Source organism: Chiloscyllium plagiosum, chromosome 5 (genome assembly GCF_004010195.1).
Source record: "Chiloscyllium plagiosum isolate BGI_BamShark_2017 chromosome 5, ASM401019v2, whole genome shotgun sequence".
In the NCBI taxonomy this organism is placed as follows: domain Eukaryota; kingdom Metazoa; phylum Chordata; class Chondrichthyes; order Orectolobiformes; family Hemiscylliidae; genus Chiloscyllium; species Chiloscyllium plagiosum.
The window spans coordinates 7,064,374-7,088,845 of NC_057714.1; the positions used below are offsets into that span (position 1 = coordinate 7,064,374).

General features: G+C 39.8%; 1 protein-coding gene across 3 annotated transcripts in view; it reads left to right on the forward strand.

Moving 5' to 3' along the window:
* Window positions 1-24,472, forward strand: part of jazf1b (JAZF zinc finger 1b) — a 278,266-nt gene that overhangs the window by 121,974 nt on the left and 131,820 nt on the right. For 2 of the 3 annotated variants that reach the window (XM_043689536.1, XM_043689534.1), the window contains one exon: window positions 17,553-17,625. The exons of the other annotated variant lie outside the window; for it this stretch is intronic. In XM_043689536.1, the coding sequence (XP_043545471.1) occupies window positions 17,553-17,625 (73 nt within the window). The remainder of the gene's footprint in view (window positions 1-17,552; window positions 17,626-24,472) is intronic. 3 annotated transcript variants of the gene reach the window in all.

Below are 24,472 nucleotides of genomic sequence, written 5' to 3' on the forward strand. Positions count from 1 at the left end.
AGAGTCATAGAGATGTACAGCACAGAAACAACCCGTCCATGCCAACCAGATATCCCAACCCAATCTAGTCCCACCTGCCATTACCTGGCGCATATCCCTCCAAACCCTTCCTATTCATATACCCATCCAAGTGCCTTTTAAATGTTGCAATTGTACCAGCCTCCACCACTTCCTCTGGCAGCCTGTTCCACACATGCACCACTCTGTGCGTGAAAAAGTTGTCCCTAAGGTTTTTTTTATATCTTTCCCTTCTCACCCTAAACTTTTAGTTCTGGAGTTACTAAGTAAATGGAAAGAACCTTAAAAATGCTTTGGTGCAGAGGGGTCTGGATGTCCTTGTGCATGGATCATAAAGCTATATGCAGGTACAGTAGGTAATAAGGAGGGCAAATGGAATTTTGGCATTTATTGTTAAAGGAATGAAATATAAATGTAGGGAAGTATTGTTGCAACTGTACAAAGCATTGATCAGACTACATCTGGAATACATGCTTACAGTTTTGGTGCCTTTACTTTTGGAAGGATGTAATTGCATTGGAGACAGTTCAGAGAAGGTTCACTAGATTAATTTGAAAGATGAAAAGTTTGTCTTAAGAGCAGAGATTGACTGGTTTAGGCCAAAAATCACAAGAGTTTAGAAGATTGAGGGAAGATTTGATTGAGGTATATAAAATGCTAAATGAGATTGCGGGAATGTTTCCTTTATGTGGCAATCAGGGACAAAAGGTCATAGTTTTAGGCAAAGGGTGGCAGGTTTAAGGTAGAGATGGGGAATTAACTCTCTCAAAGGATCGTGAATCTGTGGAATCCATTACCTGTGGATTCTAGGACACAATAAATTTGGAGGAGATGGACAGATTTTTAATTAGTAATGCGTTAAAGGAAAATAGGCAGGAGAGTAGAGTTGAGGCTGAGATGAGATTAGCTATAATAATACTAAATGGTGGAGTAGCTTAGGGACTCAAAGTCCCTCGTTCATATGTTCTTAAACTGTGCTGGACTGTCCTGTCATCGGGGATATCTTTCCTGCATTTGCCTTATCTCGTCTTGTTAGAATTTTATGGGTTTCTGTTTGATTCCTCCTCAATCTTCTAAACTCGAGTGAATGACCCATCCAGTCTCCTTTCATACATCACTCCTGCCGTTCCAGCAATCAGTCTGATAAATCTTCATTGCATTCCCACCATTGCCAGAACATCTTTCCTCAAATAAGGAAACCAAAATTGCACGCGAAACTCCAGGTATGGTCTCACCAAAGCCCTGCACTATTGCAGCAAGACAACCCTACTCCTGTATTCGTACCTTCTCACTATGCTGGCCTTCGTACTGTTTGCATTCTTCTCATTGCCTGCTGCATCTGCATGCTTTCATTCAGTGACTGATGTGCAAGGGCAACCAGATCTACCCTTTTCTCAACCTGTCACTATTCAAATATTCTGCCTTCCTGTTTTTGTTACTAAATGGATGACTTCACATTTATATATGTTATACTTATTTTCCATGCATGCCTCACTCATTTCATTTGCCTAAATCATTTTGAAGCGTGTCTGCATTCTTCTTACAGTTCACCTAACTTTGTATTGTTGACAAAGTCAGGGGTGTTACATTTGTTCCCTCATCTGAATCAGTAATATATTTTAGGAGTTGCTGGGGTCCAAGCACGGGAAACCTGGTAGCTGATCAGTCACTGCCTGCCACTTCAAAGGTGACCTGTTTATTCCTCCTCTTTGTTTCCTATCTACCAACCAGTTCTTTGTCCATGACAGTACACTACCCCCATCCCAAATGTTTTAATTTTGTGTGTTAATCTGTTATAGGGGATCTTATCAAAAGTCTTTTGCAAGTCCAAGTAAACCACATCCACTGGCTACCACTTATCAACTCTGTGTTACATGCCTGGAAAATTCTAGTAGGTTTGTCAAACATGATTTTCTTTTCATTAATCCATGCTGACTCTCTCAGATAGTGCCATTGTTTCCCAAGTGCTCTGCCTTCAAATCCTTTTGTACTGCTATCTATCGTTTTCCCCACAACCGATATCAGGCTGACTGGTCTATAACTCTGTATTCTCTCTTCCTTTTTTTGACATTAGCTACCCTCCAATCCGTAGAAACTGTTCAAAAGTCTGTAGAATCGAACTAGTAGTCTGATAGCAACAAAGAGATACCGTATAAGAAAAACCAGAAATTTTCATATCAGTCACAGTTGATTCAGTGACCATATCTGCATTGGATTATATTTTTAATATTATGTCATTTTGGAATAAAACTGTGTGACTCTTCGAGCCATGAACAATGTTGTGGGAGATCTGTTGACATATCAATAACCTCACAACTGAGGAATCATGATGAATTGGAATGGATGGGAAGGTTTGGTAGGTGGGATGGAAGAACAGACCGACGGGTAAGGGAATATAACAGTTGAACATGTAGTTCAACACACAGCAGGAATTTAGGAATGGTGATGGTGTCATAGTTGAAAGCAGGAGAATTCAGTGTTGCTATGAACTCCCATATGTTGGAAAAGTAGAAGAAATTGAGTTATCAAAACGGAAAGAAATCAGTGAAGTGCTGCCAGCAGCCTTTTACACTGGAAAATATGGTGAGTAACATCAAACCACTTCCATTCATCATCATCTCTAACAATCTGTAACCAAAATAGAAATAAATAAACGGTAGAGAAGGAAGCAGAGGAGGATAGAGGCTGAAGCAAAAGGCTGATTAGAAAAGAGAGGAGATCGAGAGGGGAAATGTGCCAGACTGAAAAGACATGGGTGAGAGAGATTTACTGTGCAAAATCACAGCAGTTCCACTCAGTTTTAAAATTAATGAAGGAACTTGGCCTTTCTTTTTATCATGCATAGTTCTTATGCCATATTTTGGTTGTATTTTAACTGGAAGATATTAGATTAGATTACTTAGAGATTAGATTACTTACAGTGTGGAAACAGGCCCTTCGGCCCAACAAGTCCACACCGACCCGCCGAAGCGCAACCCACCCAGACCCATTCCCCTACATTTACCCCTGCACCTAACACTACAGGCAATTTAGCATGGCCAATTCACCTGACCTGCACATTTTTGGACTGTGGGAGGAAACCGGAGCAAAGATACTATATACATTTGGCCAACTCAATACTTTTATTACTACATCTTCTTAAAAGTCTTTCTCTTTATTCTATTTTCTTAGGCGGTACCTGAAATAATATATGGACATTTAGCTTCCAACTAACCTTCTCCCCGTCCTTGAAAGCTGCTTGCTCCTATAATGACCTTTGTTATTTTTCATTTATTAGTAAATCCTCCATGTCATTGCACATGATGTCAGAAATTTTACAAAGGATATTGTTTCCTGACTCATCAGTGTTGAGACCAGCTTTTGTAGCACTGAAAAGGAGATCTAGGGCATTGCAATAATAGAATGGGATGTCTAGGTCTGCCAGTATTGATAAGATCAATGTCTGACAGCTATATGGGGAGGGAGAATTTTAAAAATTTAAAAATTTATAGGAAGGATGTGGAGGCACTGGAACGGGTGCAGAGGCGGTTTACCAGGATGTTGCCTGGTATGGTAGAAAGATCGTATGAGGAAAGGCTGAGGCACTTGGGGTTGTTTTCATTGGAGAAAAGAAGGTTTAGGGGTGACTTGATAGAGGTATACAAGATGATTAGGGGTTTAGATAGGGTCGACAGTGAGAATCTTTTGCCACGTATGGAGTCAGCTATTACAAGGGGGCATAGCTTTAAATTAAGGAGGGGTAGGTATAGGACAGATGTTAGGGGTAGGTTCTTTACTCAGCGAATCGTGAGTTCGTGGAATGCCCTGCCAGTAGCAGTGGTGGACTCTCCCTCATTATGGGCATTTAAGCGGGCATTGGATAGGCATATGGAGGATAGTGGGCTAGTGTAGGTTAGGTGGGCTTGGATCGAGGGCCGAAGGGCCTGTACTGCGCTGTATTCTTCTATGTCTATGTCTATGCTCTTGTTCTTTAAACCATCAGACTTCAAAAACCTCTAACATGTCTCCCGTAGTCTCCTGCCCTCACCAGTCAGCAGTCATTTTTGTGTCCTCAGGGTTATCTTTGATAAACCATCCCTACTTCCTTTCATTCAAGATTCTTTTCTGTCCAAAAAATACCTGACCTCAACTTAAAATATAGATTCAAAGTGGGACCTCACACCTAAAGTGCATTGTCTAACCGGAGATGTCATCTCTTGTACATTGATTGATAAAACTTTTAATTATCTAGGGACAAAGACATGAGAGGAATCTGGATTTTGCATTTTATTCAGTAGTCTATCTCCTAACTGATAAAGGGATTCAAGCACCCCTAGTTTTAAAGTTGACTTTTTGCTTATAAATACTGTCTTTTACTGGCCTATCATACCACGCCTGAGGAAGGAGCTAAGCTCTGAAAGCTTGCAATTTGTTGGACTATAACCTGATGTTATTTGATTTTTTGACCTTGTCCTTTTATAGTGATTCACAGGAAAGCACTTAAAGGAGCTGAATCCCAGTGTTTATCAGTGTGTAAGGAGACAAAAACACAATTATTACTTAAATCTCATATTTGACTTAAAGAAAAGCTTTAAGAATTCATTCCCTTGTTTCATTCAAGTTTTTTTCTCTAAAAATAAGCAAACTTGGAAATTTCGAGGAATAGGCAGCATTAACTTCTATCCTTTATCTGTTAGGTAGTATGCAAGAACATTTTGTGAACTGTACACATTCAGAATGCACTATCATGATTTAAAAACTTTTTTATAAGTATTGAAATGAAAACGTCTGATTAAAATGCAGTTTTTTATTTAAAGATAGAGTGAGGTGCAAGATCCTCTGTCCTGTGACCCTCTAGGGCTCTTGCAGTGATGTGTTAGTCTCCCTAGCTCTGAGCCAGGAGCCAGGTTCCACCTGGTGTTGAGATGTGTCATAAAATTACCAAACGGTTTGATTAGAAAATATCTCCTATGTTTCCCTACTTGTGCTGCACTCTGCCTACTAAGTCAACCCACTGACAATCAGAAATGTGTCAACATACAGAAGCTGTATTGTATTATTTATAGATCTTAGGAAATGAAAATAAAACTTGAAGAGTATTGTTTATGCACCATTTTACAACTTCTGCTATGTTATTCTCATTGGTGTCTTGATTTCTTCTCTGTATCACTCCAACTACCTGAAATGGGTTTAAATTTGTGATAACAATAGGTTTCATAAGGTTTTATAATAATGAGGAATCCTAACTGGCAAGGGAACCTAAAATAGTATTGAATCGCTGGATTCTGCCAACCTTAATAAACCATTCCAATATTGTTGTTGATTGTTCCAGGCAGTAAGTTCTTAATTAGCCACCCTCTTACATAAATCATAACTTTTCAAATAACAAAGAGCAGTATCTCAAACGATGTGTGACAAGCAGATTTGCTAGAAGTCCTTTTTGAAATACATGTTTGCTTCAACAACGTCCCTCTCTGCAGCAATAGTTTTTTTTAAACTAAGTGGGAGGCCCTAGATTTACAGTATCATAATATATTTCAAGTAGTACCATGGATGCAGGCTGTAACTTTAGGTGAGTGACTGTCATTTTCCCATAATTTTGTAGCTTTAAACAATGGCCCTTCAATCATTTCCTCTTTCTGGTGTAGTCAGTGGTATTAAATACAGTGTGGTTTGTCCAGCATTCCAGTGACCCAGACTGAATATTTACAATGTGTGAGTCATTTGAAATATGATGCATTTGTCTTTATAAAGATGAGGGAAAGCAGATGTAAACACTGGACTAAACCCGTGCGGTTTGAATTAATGCATACAAGTACAGGCATAATATTACTTTGCAGGAGCCAGAAGAATTCCATCCTCTGCGTGAATCATTGTTCCTTGCATACAGTTAAACAGCTCTAATGTTAAAAAACTTTACTCTTTCTTGACAGATTGGTTGCCCAGAGCAGAGTGTCCATTTGTATTTTGGCATATATCAGTATCAACAAATAGATCTCCCATGATGTTTCCTCTCTTTTAATAAATACATTTCATTATAAAGCAAAAGGTCATAGGACAGGAAATGAATATTTGTGGAGAATCGGGAACTATCTTGGTGGCCACTGCATAAAAGCAATGTAATGGATTAAAATAACGTGTGCACAGGGTAACTTGGTTTTTAAAAAAAGTTAGCCATGTCTCCATTTCATACTTTATATCCACAATTCTAAATTCTAGCAAAAGTTGTTTGGATCCAAGTGCCAGGCTGATCATCGGTATGTGGAATTGACTATGTTCATTTTGAATAAAGAAGTAATACTGCAGATGTTGGAAATGTTGACCATACAAAGGAGATTAATTAACGTCTATAGAGAGCAGATGAGTTCTGAAAAGGCAATACACTTGAAATGTAGCCATTATTGTTCATTGTACAGATGTTAAATTAGCAAATGTTTCCAGCAGTGTTTGATTTTGCCTCAGTGCAACTGGTTAATAGTTGAAAATGAAAAGGGTTTGTGCCTGGATTTATAAACTGTGGAATTCCTTTTAGGAACTTCTCTTCCACCTTCTGTCCTCCTTCTCTGTTTGCACACTTCTTAAAATGTATCTGAGTTTTAGTTATAATATGTCGCATGGTATCACATTTTGTTTTGTAACACTCCTCTGAAGACCCTTAAGACGTTTTACTATGTAAATGTAAGCGCTGTTTGCTTACTTAAAAGGAAGTGACTACATATGGGGGTGATGCCTGGAAGCATTGCCCACCGGGCAGTGAAGACCAGAATCAAAATCTTGAATTGTACAGATATACTGACAACAATGCTTCGTATGTTTAATTGTGTGAAATGGAACTGGAGGTAAAGTTAACTGTGAAATAATGAAGCCATTCTGCTGCTCCTTGTGACCAGTGCCACCACTAGGCGGAGCATTGTGAACGTGTATTAAATTGGAATGCTGCTTGTGAACTCTCATCCTGCAGCAAAACGCCATTTATCAAATTAATCACCTAATCCCAGGTTTAATGTACAAACAACTAGCATACCTTCTGCTGTTATAGGGAATGCATACAGATGTACATGGAAATCTACTTTTGCTTTAAAACAAAATTCAAGGTTCTGCTTTCATCACCTTTCCAGGAAGCAAGTTCCAAAGATTCTCAACCCTCTTGAGATTCTTTTGCTTAGTCTTATGTTGTAAAGAGATGACCCTGATTTTGACCTATTCTAGATTCTAAGAGGAATACACAAGAGGAAACACCTTCTCCACATCTACCCTGCCACGACCCCTCAGTATCCTATATGTTTCAATCAAGTCACCCCTTACTTTTATAACCTTTTATAAGCTTGGACGATCCAGCCTTTCCTCATAAAACATTCCCATTCCAAATGCTATTCTAGTAAAGCTTCTCTGAGCTGCCTCAAATGTATTTACATAATTCCTTCAATAAGGTAATTATCACTGTGTACAGTATTTCAGGTATGATTTCATGAATTCTCCTTATAACTGAAGTGTGAGCTCCTTACTCTTCTATTCAATTCTCCTCACAAATGATGACCCAGCATTAGTTTTCCTAATTTCTTACTATATTTGCATATTTACCTTCTCACAATTCATTCATGAGGATACCTAAATCCCTCTGTATCTCAAACAATATGACTTTTTATTCTTTGTGCCAAAATGGGCAATTTCACATTTTCTCATATATTACTTAGATTTGCCCCATCTTTGTGAAAGTGAGTACTGCAGATGCTGGAGATCAGAGTCAGGGCTGATGAAGGGCTTTTGCCTGAAACTTTGATTTTTCATGCTTCCCTGATGCTGCCTGACCTGCTGCGCTTTTCCAGCACCACTCTTGCCTTTGCGCCGTCTTTGCCTATAACCCTATCGACTGTAGCCTATTTTTGTCCTCTTCACAGCTTAATTTCCGACCTGTATTTGTGTCATTGGCAAATTTAGCAACCACTCATTCCACTCATTCCATCCATTCATCCAAGTAATTTATATAAATTATAAACAGTTGAGATCCAGCACCGATTCATATGGCGTTACATCTTATCAACCTGAAAAGACCCGTTTATGCCTATTCTCTGCTTCCTGTTAAGCAGTCAATCCTCTGAGCATTTCCCCGAGCTATTCCCTGAGCATTTATTTTCCACAGTAACCTTTGTTACCATCTGGTAATCTAAGTACAACATATCTACTGATTCTCTTATCCAAGGCAAGTTATTCTTAAAGGAACAAATAAATTGGTTAAGCAAGATTTTCCTTTCGCAAAATCATCTGATGACCTTGAACATATCTAAGTGTCTTCCTACAACTTTTTGTTAATAGATTCTGATGTTTTACCTATTTGCAGATGTTAAGCTAACTGGCCTGCAGTTTCCTGCTTTGTTTCCCTGTGTTTTTGAATAAAGAAGTTGCAGATGGTGTGTTGATTCCAGGGGTGTTCATGTTCAGTTACCTGATATAGGCAGTCGATGATTTGTAGCAATTTTCTGATTGTTTGTTGTGATAGTTAAGCATGCAAATTAGAAATGCATTAATTAAATAGACAAAGCAAAATATACAACTATGACAGTTGGGGATGGTTTGCTGATACGAGAGGAGGAACACAGGTTATTGTGCTGGAATGTTTGTCTTGTTAAAGTTGTGAAGGCAGCATCCTGCTCTCTTGTCAAGTTGTTAGGGAACTCCTCCCTGGTCTTCCTCCTCTTCTTTTTGTCTATCTTGTAGCCGAGGAGGACAACTGTCTGAGGAGCACACAGTGAGGACTACTTAATGTGAACTACTGTCTACAAGGACTGCTTGATGAGGACTGCCCTTTGCCACTGAGCAATTGTTGATATTCCCTATCTGCAGGGCTAGGAAGCTTACTCTGTGTCAGTCAGTTGGCTGATCAATGGGACAGCTGCTTATGCTTTCGGTTGACCATTGTCCCTTTGCCTACCTCCTTTTTGAAGGTTAGTTTTCATGTGTTCTAAGAACAAAATATTGCACTGATAATGGGGTACTGTGGGTGCTCGATATTTTCTTTTTGTTTGTGTTTGTGGAAGGTTAGTTGTTGTTATATCAAAGTTAAATGAGGTCTCATGCTACACAGCAAATACTAAATTTGGAATATTACAAGTGCTCAGTTTTAAAATGAACCCGATTTTCATTAGCTACCTTCACAGAAGAATCCCTTCATTTAGAAGCAGGCCATTCAGCCCAGCAAGTCCACACTGACCTTCCGAAGAGCATTCCACCCAGACGTCCCCACCTTATTCCTGTAACCCTGCGTTTCAAATGGGTAATTCACCTAATTTACATATCATTGGACTGTGGGATGAAACCAGAGCACCCAAAGGAAGCCCACGCAAACATGAGAATGTTCAAACTCGGTTGCTTGAGGGTGGGATTGAGCCTGGCTCCCTGCTGCTGTGAGGTAGCAGTGCTAACCACTGAGCCACTGTGCTGCCATCTAATGGGACAGAGGAGAATATCTTCCCATCCAATGGGACAGGGGAGCATCAAGGCAGGATTAGAAAATTAAATCCATTTCGTCAACAACCCACTGGAACATTTGTTAGAAGAATTGAATTGTTTTCATTTGTGAGTAACAGACCTTTCATCAAGAAATTAATTCAAGTGAAGGAAGAGATCAAATTCTTTATAGAGAATGGCGTATTGAACTGAGTCACTGTGGCTGGATGCTTACTGATTTTAGGTGTATCGAAACCTGATAGATCACACCAATTATACATAGATTATTACACAATCAATGTGAATGGCCTTTGTTACTGCAATGATTTACATGACTGGAGACGGCATTGTGAAGATTGGACAAGCAAAGCTCATGACAAATATTAACTGAAAGGGATATTAGCAAGTTCCATTGACCAATGTACCTAATGAAATATTATTTTTCATAAGCTTGGATGGATTTTATCAATGTGAAGTTGTGCCATTCAAAATGGAAAAAGCATCGACATACTCTCCAAGAACAGCCATTAAGCTAATTGGAGAATTATGCAACTTTTATCAATCAATCAGTACTCTCTTCTAATACAATGTAAAATATCGTTCCTCTTTTCCATTGGTGTTCTAACAAATGTGCTATTGACTGTAAGGTAAAAGTCTCTTTTTATCAACACGTCTTTTTTTGAGCAATCTTTATGTTCTCATTGATTGCTCTGGTTCTGCTCTGGAAATCATAAAAGTAATTATGTTCATGCTGATGTGGAATTTCTGAGAATTGTTATGTTAACCCGACCTTTCTCTCAATGACCCCCCTATCACCAGAGAGTTGCATTTAAATGAACACGGTGTTACAGTGTAGGGGCCTCGTCTGGTTAAATTAGAAGCAGAAAGGCTCTTTGACAGCACCTTTCAACCCGCCACCGTCAACCTGACCAATGGTTGGTCCCCTTGCATTCCTATCACACACACTCTTACCTGTGGTGTTGGTCCCTCTTCACATCTGGACATTGAGGCAGGGAAAAATTTATGCTCCATCCAGAGGCTTACTGATGATGTTACCTAGTATGGTGGTGATACGTCTGAAAATGAACCTTATAGCTCAGCGAGCAAACCTACATCCATTTATTCATTGTATTATTGGGTAACATATAATAATTTTATTACATTTCCTTAGTGGTAACTATCAACTGCATTGAGATTCATCCATAATACTTTGCAGGTACTGCATGCACATTTTCCCTGTATTAGTTAATGTGGTTTCATTGATATAAGGAGTGCATGTTGAGAACTTATAATGGTCAGATTCATGTTTAAATTCATCTGTGGTACTTGTTACAGGCTCGCATCTTTGTTTTCAACGTTCGAATGTTTCCCTCACCATGTGTTTCCAGAAGTTTCTGTTCATTTTTCAGGCTTCCAGCCTCTTCAATGTTTTACCTTTGCTAAATTAACATGTACCACTGCCTGCACCTCTCATGGCCATCAATACCCACAATCTGGGTGCTCCTTCCACCCCCCTCCCCCATACCAGATTGTTCTTTCCTGACCATTTTTCTCTTGCTTTTCCCAGCACCTTGCCATCCCAATGCCTGAAGTTTGATTGCATGCCCTGTGATGTCAACACTAGCGAAATCTTCAGTTAAGATTTGCCGGCATATCCAACTGGCTGTTTTAAAATGAGCTTTTAGATTCAATATTGGGGCATCTCAGAACTCACCATTCGCCTTTGCACCCCCACAAATGTTCCTTTAAAGTTTCGATGTTGCACGCGGGAGTTTTAAAATTTCTTTTGCATTTATGTGTTATGGATAATGCAGTATGGTTCCGTGCAGTAACCTTTTGGATGGTACATCCCTCCTACACCAGCCTTGCAGCCACGTGTTCAACTGCACTCTCCCTATTCTTTGCCTCACTGTCACGTGGTACCATGTACGGTGGTAACTTTGACTCTCTATATTCCAAACCAAAGTGAGCACATCTACTTTTCTAAGCCATTTTATATACATTCTGCATTTAAATCTAATGTAGGGGACCGCTTCGAGGGACTGAAGTTAAATTAATTTGAGCTTAAATGGGTAGGCAGAGTAGTTCTCTGATGCCATTATTTTTAATTTTACCATATGATATAAGTGTAGAATTATGAAATTTGGCCTATGGATTCTGATCCACTATTCAATAGTGTTTCTCAACCCTATTCAGTTTTCTCCCTATAAACCTTGGTCCCCTTAAAAGTCAAGAACCTATCTCTATCTTCATAACCTCACACTTTCCCAGATTGAATTTCATCTGCCACTTCTTTGCTCGCTCTCCGAGCCCTTCCAAGTCCTTCTGCAGCCTCCCCACGCCCTCAACACTACCTGTCCCTCCACCTAACATAATTGCAAAGTTAGCAACAATGCCCTCCATTCCTTTATCCAGATTGTTAATGTATAACATGAATACTTGTTCCAACACTGACATCTGCGAAACTGCACTGGCTGTCATCCTGAAAAATACCCCTGTGCCTCTGCTCTCTGCCTTCTGCCAGCCAGTCAATCCTGTACCTGTTTGAATTCCTTTGCCTCTAGCATCATGGGCTATAATCTTATTGAGCAGCCTCATGTGTGACACCTTGTCAGAGGCCTTCTGGAAATCCAAACAGATCTGGTCCACTGGCTTTTCTTTGTGCAACTTGCTCATTATCTCCCCAAAGAATTCTAACAGATTTGTCAGGCATGACCTCCCGGGATGCTAATTCTGCCGTGTTTTACTGTGCGCTTCCAAGTACTCTGCAATCTCATTCTCAATAATGGATTCTAAAATATTACCAATAACCGGCCTTTAATTGCATGTCTTCTGCCTCCCTCCCTTCTGAAATAGGGGTGTTACACAAGCCATTTTAGAGTCTTCTGGAACCCTCCCTGACTCTATCATTCTTAAAAGATGCTCCTACCTCTACAATCTCCTTAGCTTTCTCCTTCAGAACTATAGGGTGTTGTCCATCTGGTCTGTGTGATTTATCCACCTTAAGATCTTTCAGCTTTTCTAGCAACTTCTCCTTAGTGATAGATACTACACTCACTTTTGTTCACTGATTTCTTGAAGTTTTGATATGCTTCTGGTGTCTTCCAGCATAAGGAGTGATGCAAAATGCCTCTTCACTACCCCCGCCATTTCTTGTTCCCCATTACTATTACATCAGCCTCATTTTCCAACAGTGCAGTGCTCGCTCTTGCCTCTCTCTTACCTTCCAAATGTCTAAAACAACTCTTGCAATCTTCTGTTATAATTACTAACTAGCTTACCCTCCTATTTCATCATCTTCCCAATTATTGCTTTCTTTGTTATCCTCTGCTGGTTTTTAAAGGCATCCCAACCTGAAACTTCCCACTAATCGTCACCACTTTGAATGCTTTTTCTTTTGCTTTTATGCTGTCACTGACTTTCCTTGTCAGCCATGCTTGCCTCTTCCTCCCCTTAACAATTGCCTTCTTCCTTCAGATGCATTTCCTGAATTACCCCCAGAAACTCCTGCCATTGCTACTCCACCATCTTCCCTGCTAGGCTCCCCTTCCAGTGAATTCTGGCCAACCTTTTCCTTTTGTCTTTGTAGTTACCTTTATTCATTTCTAATACCATTATATCTGATTCTAGCTTCTCCCTCACAAACTGCAGGGTAAATTTTATCATATTATGGTCATTGCCTCCTTCAGCTTGTTAATCATGTCTGCCTCATTACACATCAGCCATTTGGATACTGAACTGGCTCAAAGGCAGAAGACAGAGAGTGGTGGTGGAGGGTTGCATTTCAGACTGTGTGGTGAGCCACAAGGAGGGGTACTGGGTTCACTGCTTTTTGTCACTTATATAAATGATTTGGATGTGAACCTATGAGGTATAGTTAGTAGGTTTGCAGATGACACCAAAATTTGAGGTGTAGTAGACAGCGAAGAAGGTTATCTTAGAGTACAACGGGATCTTGATCAGATGGGCCAATGGGCTGAGGAGTGGCAGATGGAGTTTAATTTAGATAAATATAAGGTTCTGCATTTTGGAAAGGCAAATCAGTGCAAGACTTATACACTTAATGGTAAGGTCCTGGGGATTGTTGCTGAACAAAAATAGCTTGGAGTGCAGGTTCATAGTTCATTGAAAGTAGAGTTACGGGTGGATAGGATAGTGAAGAAGGCGTTTGGTATGCTTTCCTTTACTGGTCAGAGCACTTAATATAGGAGTTAGGATGTCATGTTGCGGCTGTATAGGACATTGGTTAGGCCACTTTGGGGATATTACATGCAATTCTTGTCTCCTTCCTATCAGAATGATGTTGTGAAACCTGAAAGTGTTCAGAAAAGATTTACAAGGATGTTGCCAGGGTTGGAGAATTTGAGCGAAAAAGAGGCTAAATAAGCTAGGGCTGTTTTTCTCTGGAATGTCGGAGGCTGAGGGGTGACCTTATAGAGGTTTATAAAATCATGAGGGACATGAATAGGATAAATAGACAAGGCTTGGTCCCTGGAGTGGGAGAGTGCAGATGAGAGGGCATTTTTTTTAACACAGTAGTTTGTGTGGGGAATGAACTTCCAGAGGAAGTGGTTGATGCGGGTACAATTACAGCATTTAAAAGGCATTTAGTAAGTACATGAATAAGAAATGTTTGGAGGGGTATGGGCCGAGCACAGCAGGTGGAACTAGTTTAGTTTGGGATTATGATCAGCATGGATTGGTTGGACAGAAGGGTATGTTTCTGTGCTGTGTGACTCTAACTCTTAACTCACACGGAATGAGGGGAGATAGAACAAAACCAGAAAAAAGAATGCACCTTCAGAGCTTGGGCAAGAAGGAAATTTGAAGGCAATATTACTTTATGGGCTTTAAGGGAAGGAAGCTGAAGAGGTAGATGAATAGACAGCTTCTTTCTTAATAACAAAGAAGTTCATGAGCCCTTTCACTTGGTATTGGAGGTGAGGAGGAAGAGCAAGGAAACTGGGGTTAAAAAGATCATTTATGTTGGAAAATTCTGATAAATTCAATATCTGGACTAATTAACCCTCAAGTCTTTTTTTTTATCTTTCTCCCTTCACCTTAAAAATATGGCCCCTAGTCTTAAACTCCTTCACCCTCGGGAAAAGATACTTGCCATTCACCTTATCTGTGCCCCTCATGACTTTATAAACCTCTGTAAGGTCACCTCTCAATCTCATAAGCTCTAATGATAAAAGTCCCAGCCTATCTAGTCTCTCCTTATAACTTAGACCCTCCATTCACAGCAATATCCTTCTAAATCTCTTCTGAATCCTCTCCAGCTTAATAATATCCTTCCCATAATAGGGAGACCAGAACTGGACCCATCAGAAGAGGCCATCCCAATGTCCTATACAATCTTATCATAATGTCCCAAGTCCTATACTCAAAGGACTGAGCAATGAAGGCAAGCATGTTAGATGCTGCCTTAACCACCTTATCTATGTGTGATGCAAACTTCAAAGAATTATAAACTTGAACCCCTAGATGTCTTGTCTTTGTTTGTTTTACCAAAATGCAATACTTTGCATTTATTCAAATTAAACTCCTCTTGCTACTCATCAACCCTTTGATCCAATTGATCAAAATCTCTTTGTAATCTTAGATAACCTTCAATGTCCACAATACCTGTCAATCTTGGTGTCATCTGCAAGCTTACTAACCATGCTTTCTATTTTCTCACCAAATCATTTATGTAAATGACACACAAAAGTGGACCCAGCACCGATGTCTGTGGAACATTGCTGGTCACAGGTCTCCAGTCCAAAAAACAACCTTCCATCATCATTCTCTGTTACCTGCCATTAAGTCAATTTTGTCCATCTTGTTCATCAAACCCTTAACCCTGCTCCTCCACACACCTTCTCTTCTTGGCTCCCATGTTAACTTATATTGTTACAGATTTTCTAACCCTATACTGTCTCCCTGTCCTTCACCAGGTTTTCCATCATTGTTCGTGTTAAAAGAATAGTCCTTGACCCTGCTGTCATTGCAAACTACTGCCTATCTTCCCCAAGTTCCATGCTTTTCCAAATTCCATGTACATGCTGTTACCTACCCATATTTCCCGTGTTTGAATCCCACTCATTAAAGTTTCCACCCGGGCATAATACTGAAACAGTGCTTATTGGTGTCACAATTAACATGTTTTGTGACTGACAAAGGTAAAGTCTCAATTCTTATCCTTTTCAATCCATCTGCTGTCTTTGACACAGTTGAGCATTCCATCCTCATTCAATACCTCTCCAAAATCCAACTGAGTGGAAGTGCACTTAGCTGGTCTACTTTTATCTACCTACCCCCTCCCTCCCTCTCATGGCATTTCTTGCTCTTGCACTGCTTTTATTGGTATCCTCCAAGGATCTAATGTGGAGCCCATTCAGTTTCTCATCTACATACTTCCCAGAGTGGCATTATTCAATAAAAAAGGATGTTACATTCCATGCACAAAGACAACACCAGGCTTAACCTGGTGTTCTTTCAATCCCTCCACTGTGTCTATATTATCAGACTGCTTGTTTAATATCTGTTATTGAGGAGCAGCAGTTTGTTTGGAAAGACCAAAGTTATGGCTTCATTACTTGCCACAAACTCTGTTCTTTAGTTACCTATTCAACCCTAGTCCTCTCAACTGCTTTGAACAAAGCTGCTTCCAATTTTGTATTGTATTTGACCTCAGATGCCTTTCAGCCCATGTTCCATGCCATTAGTAACTCTGTTTCTATGGCTAGTATTGTCTGACTTCATTCCTATCTCAGCTCATCCCTGTGTTATCTTTAGACCAGTGGTTCCCAAACTTTTCAATATCAGTGTGACAAGCAATTCCATAGCACTTTTTTCAGCTGAATTGATTGCTTGCTAATGTTACATTTCTTTCCATTTACTGTGATCTTATTGGAGAGGTTTGCAACATGCTGTACATAACAAGCTAAAGAATGATTAAAGTATTAATGTTTCAAAACCACTAACAAAAAATATACCATCTTCAACACGTTTTCAAAATCTGCTCAACTCAACTATACCTAACTCTTCATGAGCAAAGGATTAGAGTAAAGCACAATGTAGAGTAAATTGCAGTTGACTTGCTCAGTTAGAAACTGGGCATGCCATTGTGCATAGCGCCTTTTGATCTGGGGAGGGATTGATTAGAGGGCCACCGCCAAATCTCGGCTCCACCAACAAACAATCCCAGCTGTTACTTACCATGTACACCGGTATTGAAAATGCTAGCTTTCAGAAGTATATTGTTCCAAGCGGCAAGAATACAGCCACAGCATGGTCAGAGATCATCAGATATTCAGCCAAAGATATCTCTTCCAAACGTCCACTTTATGACATACGTCCACACCTGCACAGTATGAGAAATCTATGCATGTCTAACTTTGGAGGTTTGCCACATGCACAGTTGATAGGGGAACCAAGAGTCAGCAGATACTGCCTTCACTAATAGACACCAAGACTCCAGAGGGAATTGAAAGCACAGATGCAGCCCTGGTGCTCAAGTAAAGCAGCAATGCTTTCTGAAAATTTTGTGGCACGCTTTTTGTGCTGCAGCAGTCCTATTGAAAACCGCAACTTGAGACTTAATTATTCCATTGTACTTCTGGGTGAGTCTTCCATTTTCCATGGACTTGAGGTCATCTCAGGCTGTGCTGCGCTTGCACCAGATCCTCAGTAACACTGTGATATTGCCATTAATACAGTCTTTTTAAATTAAGTACAGCATGGCATCTGTTGTGAGTTTGAGTTGAACACAATGTGTGTCTTTGGTTTCTGTCATTTAAGCCAAAACCTTAAGCATTAGATCTTTGAACTTAGTCTGTTCCTCAGTTGTGGGTTTACAATGCTGTTGGAACACCCAATACCAATATTTCTACTGATCAATTCTTTTACTATTGTCAAAATTGCATCTTAAAATTTTTATTATTTCAATTTCCTGGTAAGTTGGTGTCAATTGAAGTAAAATTGCATTCTTTAAATACTGGACATTGTTTATCTGATCTCAACATATGAACTAATTTGCTTTTTCTGTGCTTGAAAGTCTGTTGTTGAGTTAGTGTAAAACTGTAAAATGTACAAATATTAATCGTTCTAAACTTTCTCCCCTGCAGATACTGACCCACGAGTGCTAGAGAAACAGGAACTGCAACAGCCAACATATGTAGCTCTTAGTTATGTTAACAGGTAAGAAGGTTTTTTCATATGAATACATAAATGAGAGGTCTTGTTGGCTATTGTAGAAAATCCCTAAAAGAAAGTGTGGAGGTGGGGGTAGCGGGGTGGTACAGAGCATTGTGAAACCAACTTTTGGAGCGCAGTATACTTGGCTAGTTTTTAACATCGTAAATTCAACAAATTGTTTTGCCAGCTTCACTTTTGTTAAAATGTTATTGTCTGTTATAAGTTTATTTACACGAGTAGAAAATTGGTAATCATAAATCTGTGGTGTAATATTGACCCACTAATAGAAAATTGAGCTCTTTTCCCGGTAATACTGATGAATGCAACTTTTTTTAAAAAGTTATTTTACAAACTAGCTATTGTCTGAGGAGTTGTGAATGTGCTGAACATGTCATCAATAGACATCACCACTTCTGGCTTTACAGTGCAAGGAAAGGCATTGTTGAAGCAACTGAAGATGGTTAGGGCTAGGGCACTACTCTGAGGAATTTCTGCAGTGATGAACGATCTCCAACAGCCACAACCATCTTGCTTGGTGCTAGGAATGATTCCATATGCGTTCAACAACACTGAGCTGAGTTTGGGCAAGGCCTCAAGTCTTCAGACCTCATTACAACCTTAATCTAAAAGATCTCAATTCTAAAGTTAAGGTGAGATGAGTATGACTACTCTTGAGATCAAGTTACATTTGGCTGAGGCATCAAAGAATCCTTGTAAAACTGAAATTGATGGAAATCAGGGGAAAACTTTCCCTTGGCTTGGTTCATAGCACAGTAAGATATGTTGATGGGTGATTAATAATTTCAGCCTGAGAACATTTCGGCAAGAATTTCTCAGATAAAATCATCTTTGTCCATCAGAAAATCAGAAGTATATTGTTTGCTGAATGAATACATTTTTAATAGGCCTGTGCTGCCTTTTCAAATCATCTAGCTTTTCTAAATGATCATTAAGTACATTTTATTGTGGCTTTGTTACTTTAGACACTAATTTTGGCATTGGGTGAAAAATGCATTGTGCCACAATCCACACCATTTTCATTGTGCACACTAGTGCTGACAAGAGACTAGGAGTATTTTCCTCAGTCTTGCACCTAAAAATGAATGACAACTGAAGAAAATCTTGCCTGAAGCTTTCCTCTTACAGGTTTTCGATGGAGCAGAAATTGATGATTTACACTTGAATCTATTATATTGCCTGGACAAATACTGATTTACAAAATAATGGGCCTTGTCTTCTTTAATGAAGAATGTCAAAGTCAGAGGGCAATTGGTTAAAGTATTGTGATTTACAGACCACTGGACCCTAATAGTTAGCACAGATGATCAACATAAATGAATAGATATAACCAATGAAGTGGTGAAAGCTTTGGGGGAAGAAAAATGAATGTGAAAAAGCAAAAGACATGAAAATAGGCAAATAATGTCGAGGTAATGGTAAGTGGTTAACAGCAAGAACAGGTATCACAAATTGAGTATGTTGGAACTGGTTAGCTCAGTTGGCCAGATGGCTGATTTATGGTGCAAAGTGATGCCATCACTCTGTTCAATTCCAACACTGGCAGAGTTTACCATGAAGGATTCTCATTCCCAACCCCTCCCCTCACCTGAGGCAAGGTGACCCTCAGGTTAAACTGCCAGTATTTGTCTGTCTGTCACTCATGAGAGAGCAGCCTGGTAAGACTATGGTGACTTTGCTGAGATGACTTTTATTATGATGAAGAAATAAGAGCTAGAATAACAAGGCAAAGCATGCATTCCTAAACATAAAACATTGTATGACATAAGAATAAGTAAAAATCCTAAGGGAATAATGAAAAAGACTGGGATTTTCAGTGTCCTATTGTACTGAGACAAAATGTGTACCTTCAAAGATCACAAATTTGTGAAATCTGGTTGTGGAGGTTGATGGATCGGGTTAGCTGGACAGTAGAGGAGAGGTTCTTAAGATGACAGGAGAGACGATTTTTAGCAAACATCTTCAGGAAAAATAAAGTTGGATTGGTAATATTTAAGGAATGAGACGTTGCTTCATGAAGTGATTGAAGCAGGGATGTAGACTAAGAAGGAGAAGAGAATGATGATTGCTTAGATCATTTGAAATTCAAAATAGGAGGCTCCCGTGAATACTGGAAGAAGAAGGCATGGAGGCATGGTTATGAGGCATGGAGAAATGGACACGACCTGCCCTTTGGCAGTTTATGACTACCTTAGGCTTTGCCTCGCACTATTCAATGAAAGGAAATTGAACATCACTTAGCTCAGTTGGCTATTACATACAGCAAATGTCATGAATGCATGTTCAGTTGCTGTTCTGGCTAGGTCACCATGAATGCTCCACCTTCCCCCTTATCTGAGATGTCATGATTCTCAGGTTAAACTCATCACCATTTGTGTCTCTCAAATGAGAGAGCAGCCTGTGGGACTATAGTGGCTTGCACTTTTTCGCTGAAGATAGACCACTGAATCTGAGCCATGCATGCCGATGTTAAAGTTGACGTTAACAGTATTGATGGTTTTTGAAGAGTGTCCAGCTCCAAGATTTTATTTTGCAGCTGAAATGATTGATTAAATAGAATCACCTCAAATGTCGTACTACATTGTTAGGAATTACCATTTATTTATAAGTCATCTTTTTATGGAGTAGAACTCTGAAAAAATGTTCAAGGGAATTGAAAGGCCAAAATGTTAAGAGTTTATTGAAGGCGTAAAAAGGAATCTCAACTCATTGGCTTAAGAAATGGCAAACTAGGATGGAGTTAGAAAGAATCCCTGGATGCAGGTAGCTTCAGACAAATGACAATAAGCCCACCATTCAATTTTTTTATGGGTTACTCAAGGAAAAATGGTGCTGCATCAGAAGCTTATGAGCATGGTTTTCCACTTTCATTGATGTGCAAGAACTGCAGCATGCATGCAAGAAGGCACTGTAAACTTTCAGGCCAAAGTTTTCCATTATCCTGGCCACATTGCAAGCTCTGGCAGCAATGTAAACACCAGTAACTGTGTAGCGTAGGAAAGAGCTGATCGACACAAAGGTTGTTATCAAAGTGGCTCCCAGATGGATTTTCTCCAGAGGCCAAGCTACTGGCCGATAGCATCTTGATAGGTACAACCAAATGGCCATCTCTGATGCCTGATAATTCTGGTCTGGCTTCTTTCATACAATACCTTTATAAAGCACAACAGGTTGTCTTTGGAAGACCTCCGAGAAGCTAGCGTAATAATTAGATAGATATTCATATCTCTCTGTGGTATCACTACAAATTGTTATGATAAAGCTATCATTAGATCGAGATGCTTCTACTAATATTGACCTAAGTAAGTTATCTCTTGTTATTACTTCCCTCTATAAATGTTCGGATTCAAGTGAGGACAAAGGGTTGGCAGGCAAGTCCAGATCAGCTTTCAGGATGGCCTAATCTATTCAGCCTTCATCTCTGGTATACTTTCCCATGGAGCATATTAACTTTAAACAATCCTAATAACATCCCATCTGGTGCAAAGTGCCAGTTGAAAACCAAAAAAGAAAAATACAACAAGGATTTTTAAAAAGATTAGTGCATTTGGCTTTGAAGTGCATGATTTTTTTAAATGCCATCCCACCTGAAGGTTCTTGGCCTCTGTAATGTAGCATTGGTATACTGACACTTTATATCCAACATGTCCTAAGACCAAAACTGGTACAGAACCTTTTTCCGCCCTATTCTACAGATGAAAATCATCTCCAAGTAGTGGAATGATATATATGTCCCCAAACTTGAATTGGATAGATTTACCACAATGCTAAAGAATTAATGTATTGTGAGAGGTTGGATGTGGGGAGTATAAAGATGCTTATAAAAGTAGTAAATATGGCATGCGAGTTAACTGAATTTGGTGAGATGTGAAATATAGATTTCCTGTGGACACGTTGAGATGCTAGAGGTAAAGTCAGTTGGGCCTCTCAGCACCCTGTATCAGGTGGTACTTGCAATGCATGTTGATGCCATGAATACTCATTGACATAAAACCTTTTTAAAATCAGGACACAAAAGAGGGGAGCAGGTGAATAAGGGCAATAGCGGCTTGTATGGAGTCTTGGGGCTGGCAAGTGTGAATCAGTGTTTGGAAGGGTATGGAGTGAGGTCAAGCACAGGGAAAAGTGCAAAGGCCCTGGCATCATGTGAAGGTGGGTGAGGGCAGTCAGTCAAGGTAAATCAAAAATGGGTGTTCTATGATTAACTCCAAATATGAGTTAATCATAGAACATAGAACAGTACCGCGCATAACAGGCCCTTCGGCCCTCGATGTTGCGCCGACCTGTGAACTATTCTCAGCCCGTCCCCCTACACTATCCCACCATTATCCATGTGCTTATCCAAGGATTGTTTAAATCTCCCTAATGTGGCTGAGTTAACTACATTGGCAGGTAGGGCATTCCACACCCTTACCACTCTCTGAGTAAAGAACCTGTCTCTGACATCTGTCTTAAATCTATCACCCCACAATTTGTAGTTATGCCCCCTCGTACAAGCTGACATCGTCATCCTAGGAAACATCACTGTCTACCCTCTGATCATCTTGTATGTCTCTATCAAATCCCCTCTTAACCGCCTTCTTTCCAATTAGAACAGACCCAAGTCTCTCAGCCTTTCCTCATAAGAGCTTCCCTGCAGACCAGGCAACACTCTGGTAAATCTCCTTTGCACCTTTTCCAATGCTTCCACATCCTTCCCAAAATATGGTGACCAGAACTGTACACAATATTCTAAGTGTGGCCGCACTGGTGTTTTATATAGTTGCAGCGAGATATTGCGCCTCCGGAACTCAGTCTCTTTACCAATGAAACCTAACACACCATATGCTGCCTTAACAGCGCTATCAACCTGGGTGGCAACTTTCAGGGATCGATGTACATGGACTCCAAGATCCCTCTGCACATCCACACTACCAAGAATCTTTCCATTGACCCAGTACTCTGCCTTCCTGTTATTCTTCCCAAAGTGCATCACCTCACATTTAGTTGCATTGAACTCCATTTGCTACCCCTCAGCCCAATTCTGCAGTTTATCCAAGTCCCTCTGAAACCTGTAACACTCTTCCAAACTGTCCACTACTCCACTGACTTTAGTGTCATCTGCAAATTTACTAATCCATCCACCTATGCCTGCGTCTAAGTCATTTATAAAAATGACAAACAGCAGTGGACCCAAAACAGATCCTTGTGGTACACCACTAGTAACCGGACTCCAGGCTGAACATTTTCCATTTCCTAAAAGATTAGCTGGAAAAGTCCTTATAGTGCTTTTAACGTAAGTTCAATTGCCACCTCCTGGCAGTGATCTTGAACAATCACGTTTTTACAAGAGGAGGGCCAGCTAAGCCTGAAACTTCAACCATGACTGGATTCTAACTTAAATATTCAATGAAAAATGGATACAAAACCAGATCATTGTTTCTTCCACAATAAAGAAACATACCTAACTACCCTGTAAATGCCAATGCGTGCCAGCATGGGTATGATTTGCTCTGTGACAGAGCTAGTCTCAACAAATAATGAAGTGCAGATGGTGCACAACGTAATATGAATTATAAACTTGAACAAACAGTTGTGCCAACTTTGTACTCTCAAGAAGCCTTGTGTTAATGGCTTGGTGTTGGGCAAGAATTTTTGGACGTGATGCAGAGCCCCTCTGTTGTGTGTCCACCTGTACCTGCTGTATTGTCAGCTGACTGGATTTCATCACTCACTGTAGATAGTTTCCTAATTAATCTGCTCAGCAATATTATTACACACATCTGGAGCAGGTGAGAATTGAACCAAGGCCTCCTAGTTCAGAGGTTGGAACCCTACAATGCTTTGACTTCCCAAGGTATTCCTTGCTGCAGAATCCTTACACACTGTGGGCACTTTGAATTTAATTGTAATCACTTGGGAAATGCAGAAAAATCAGCAGACCGGGAGTGGCACTCTTTTGTTTAATTGTCAGGAAGAGTGCATACCTGACAAAATTCTGCCCATTTGCATTAAATTTTACCTTTTAAATAAATTCCATACATCACTAGAATTTTCAGCTTCCGTACAAAAAACCGTTTCGGTTCCTCTTTATGCTTAAGTTGACAATCACACAACACCGGGTTATAGTCCAATAGGTTTATTTAGGAGTACTAGCTTTCAGAGTGCTGCTCCTTCATCTGGTAACTAGTGGGGCAGGATCATGAGACACAGAATTGTTGTTAAGTCTTTCATCTTTTAGAGTGGGTTGCAGGTTTTGGTTCATGGGTTTATTCAATATATTGTTTTAATTGCACGACACTGATCTTTTGCTATAAATTCTGTGCCTTATGATCCTGCCCCAGTAGTTACCTGATGAAAGAGCAGTGCTCTGAAAGCTAGTAATTCCAAATAAACCCATTGGACTATAACCTGGTGTTGTGAGATTTTTACTTTTGCCCACCCATTCGAACACCAGCACCTCCACTTCATGTTTAAGGTAATTCACTTTCATTGCTCTCAAAGTTTATCCACAGTTACCAGTTTTATGTTGTGAAAAGTTTATTAGCAATTTTTTTTGAAATGTAAAGCAAATTGAACATGCAGCCTGTGCTGAATTTTCCAACATGGTGTTTTTTATCCAGTGGTTTCAACAACTGAAGAAAGCCACATGAGGGAGCACTCTTCCACTGCATTGGAGAGTGTAAATCAACGCAGTCTGACTGAAATTGGCTCAGTGGAACAGAGGCACTTTCTGATTTTCTGCTTATCTGACTCACCATAATTCTGAAATGTGTATGGAACAAAACATATTTTATGGAATATTCAGTTTTAGTTTTAATTCTAGTCTTAAAGTTATAGTTTACAATTGTAT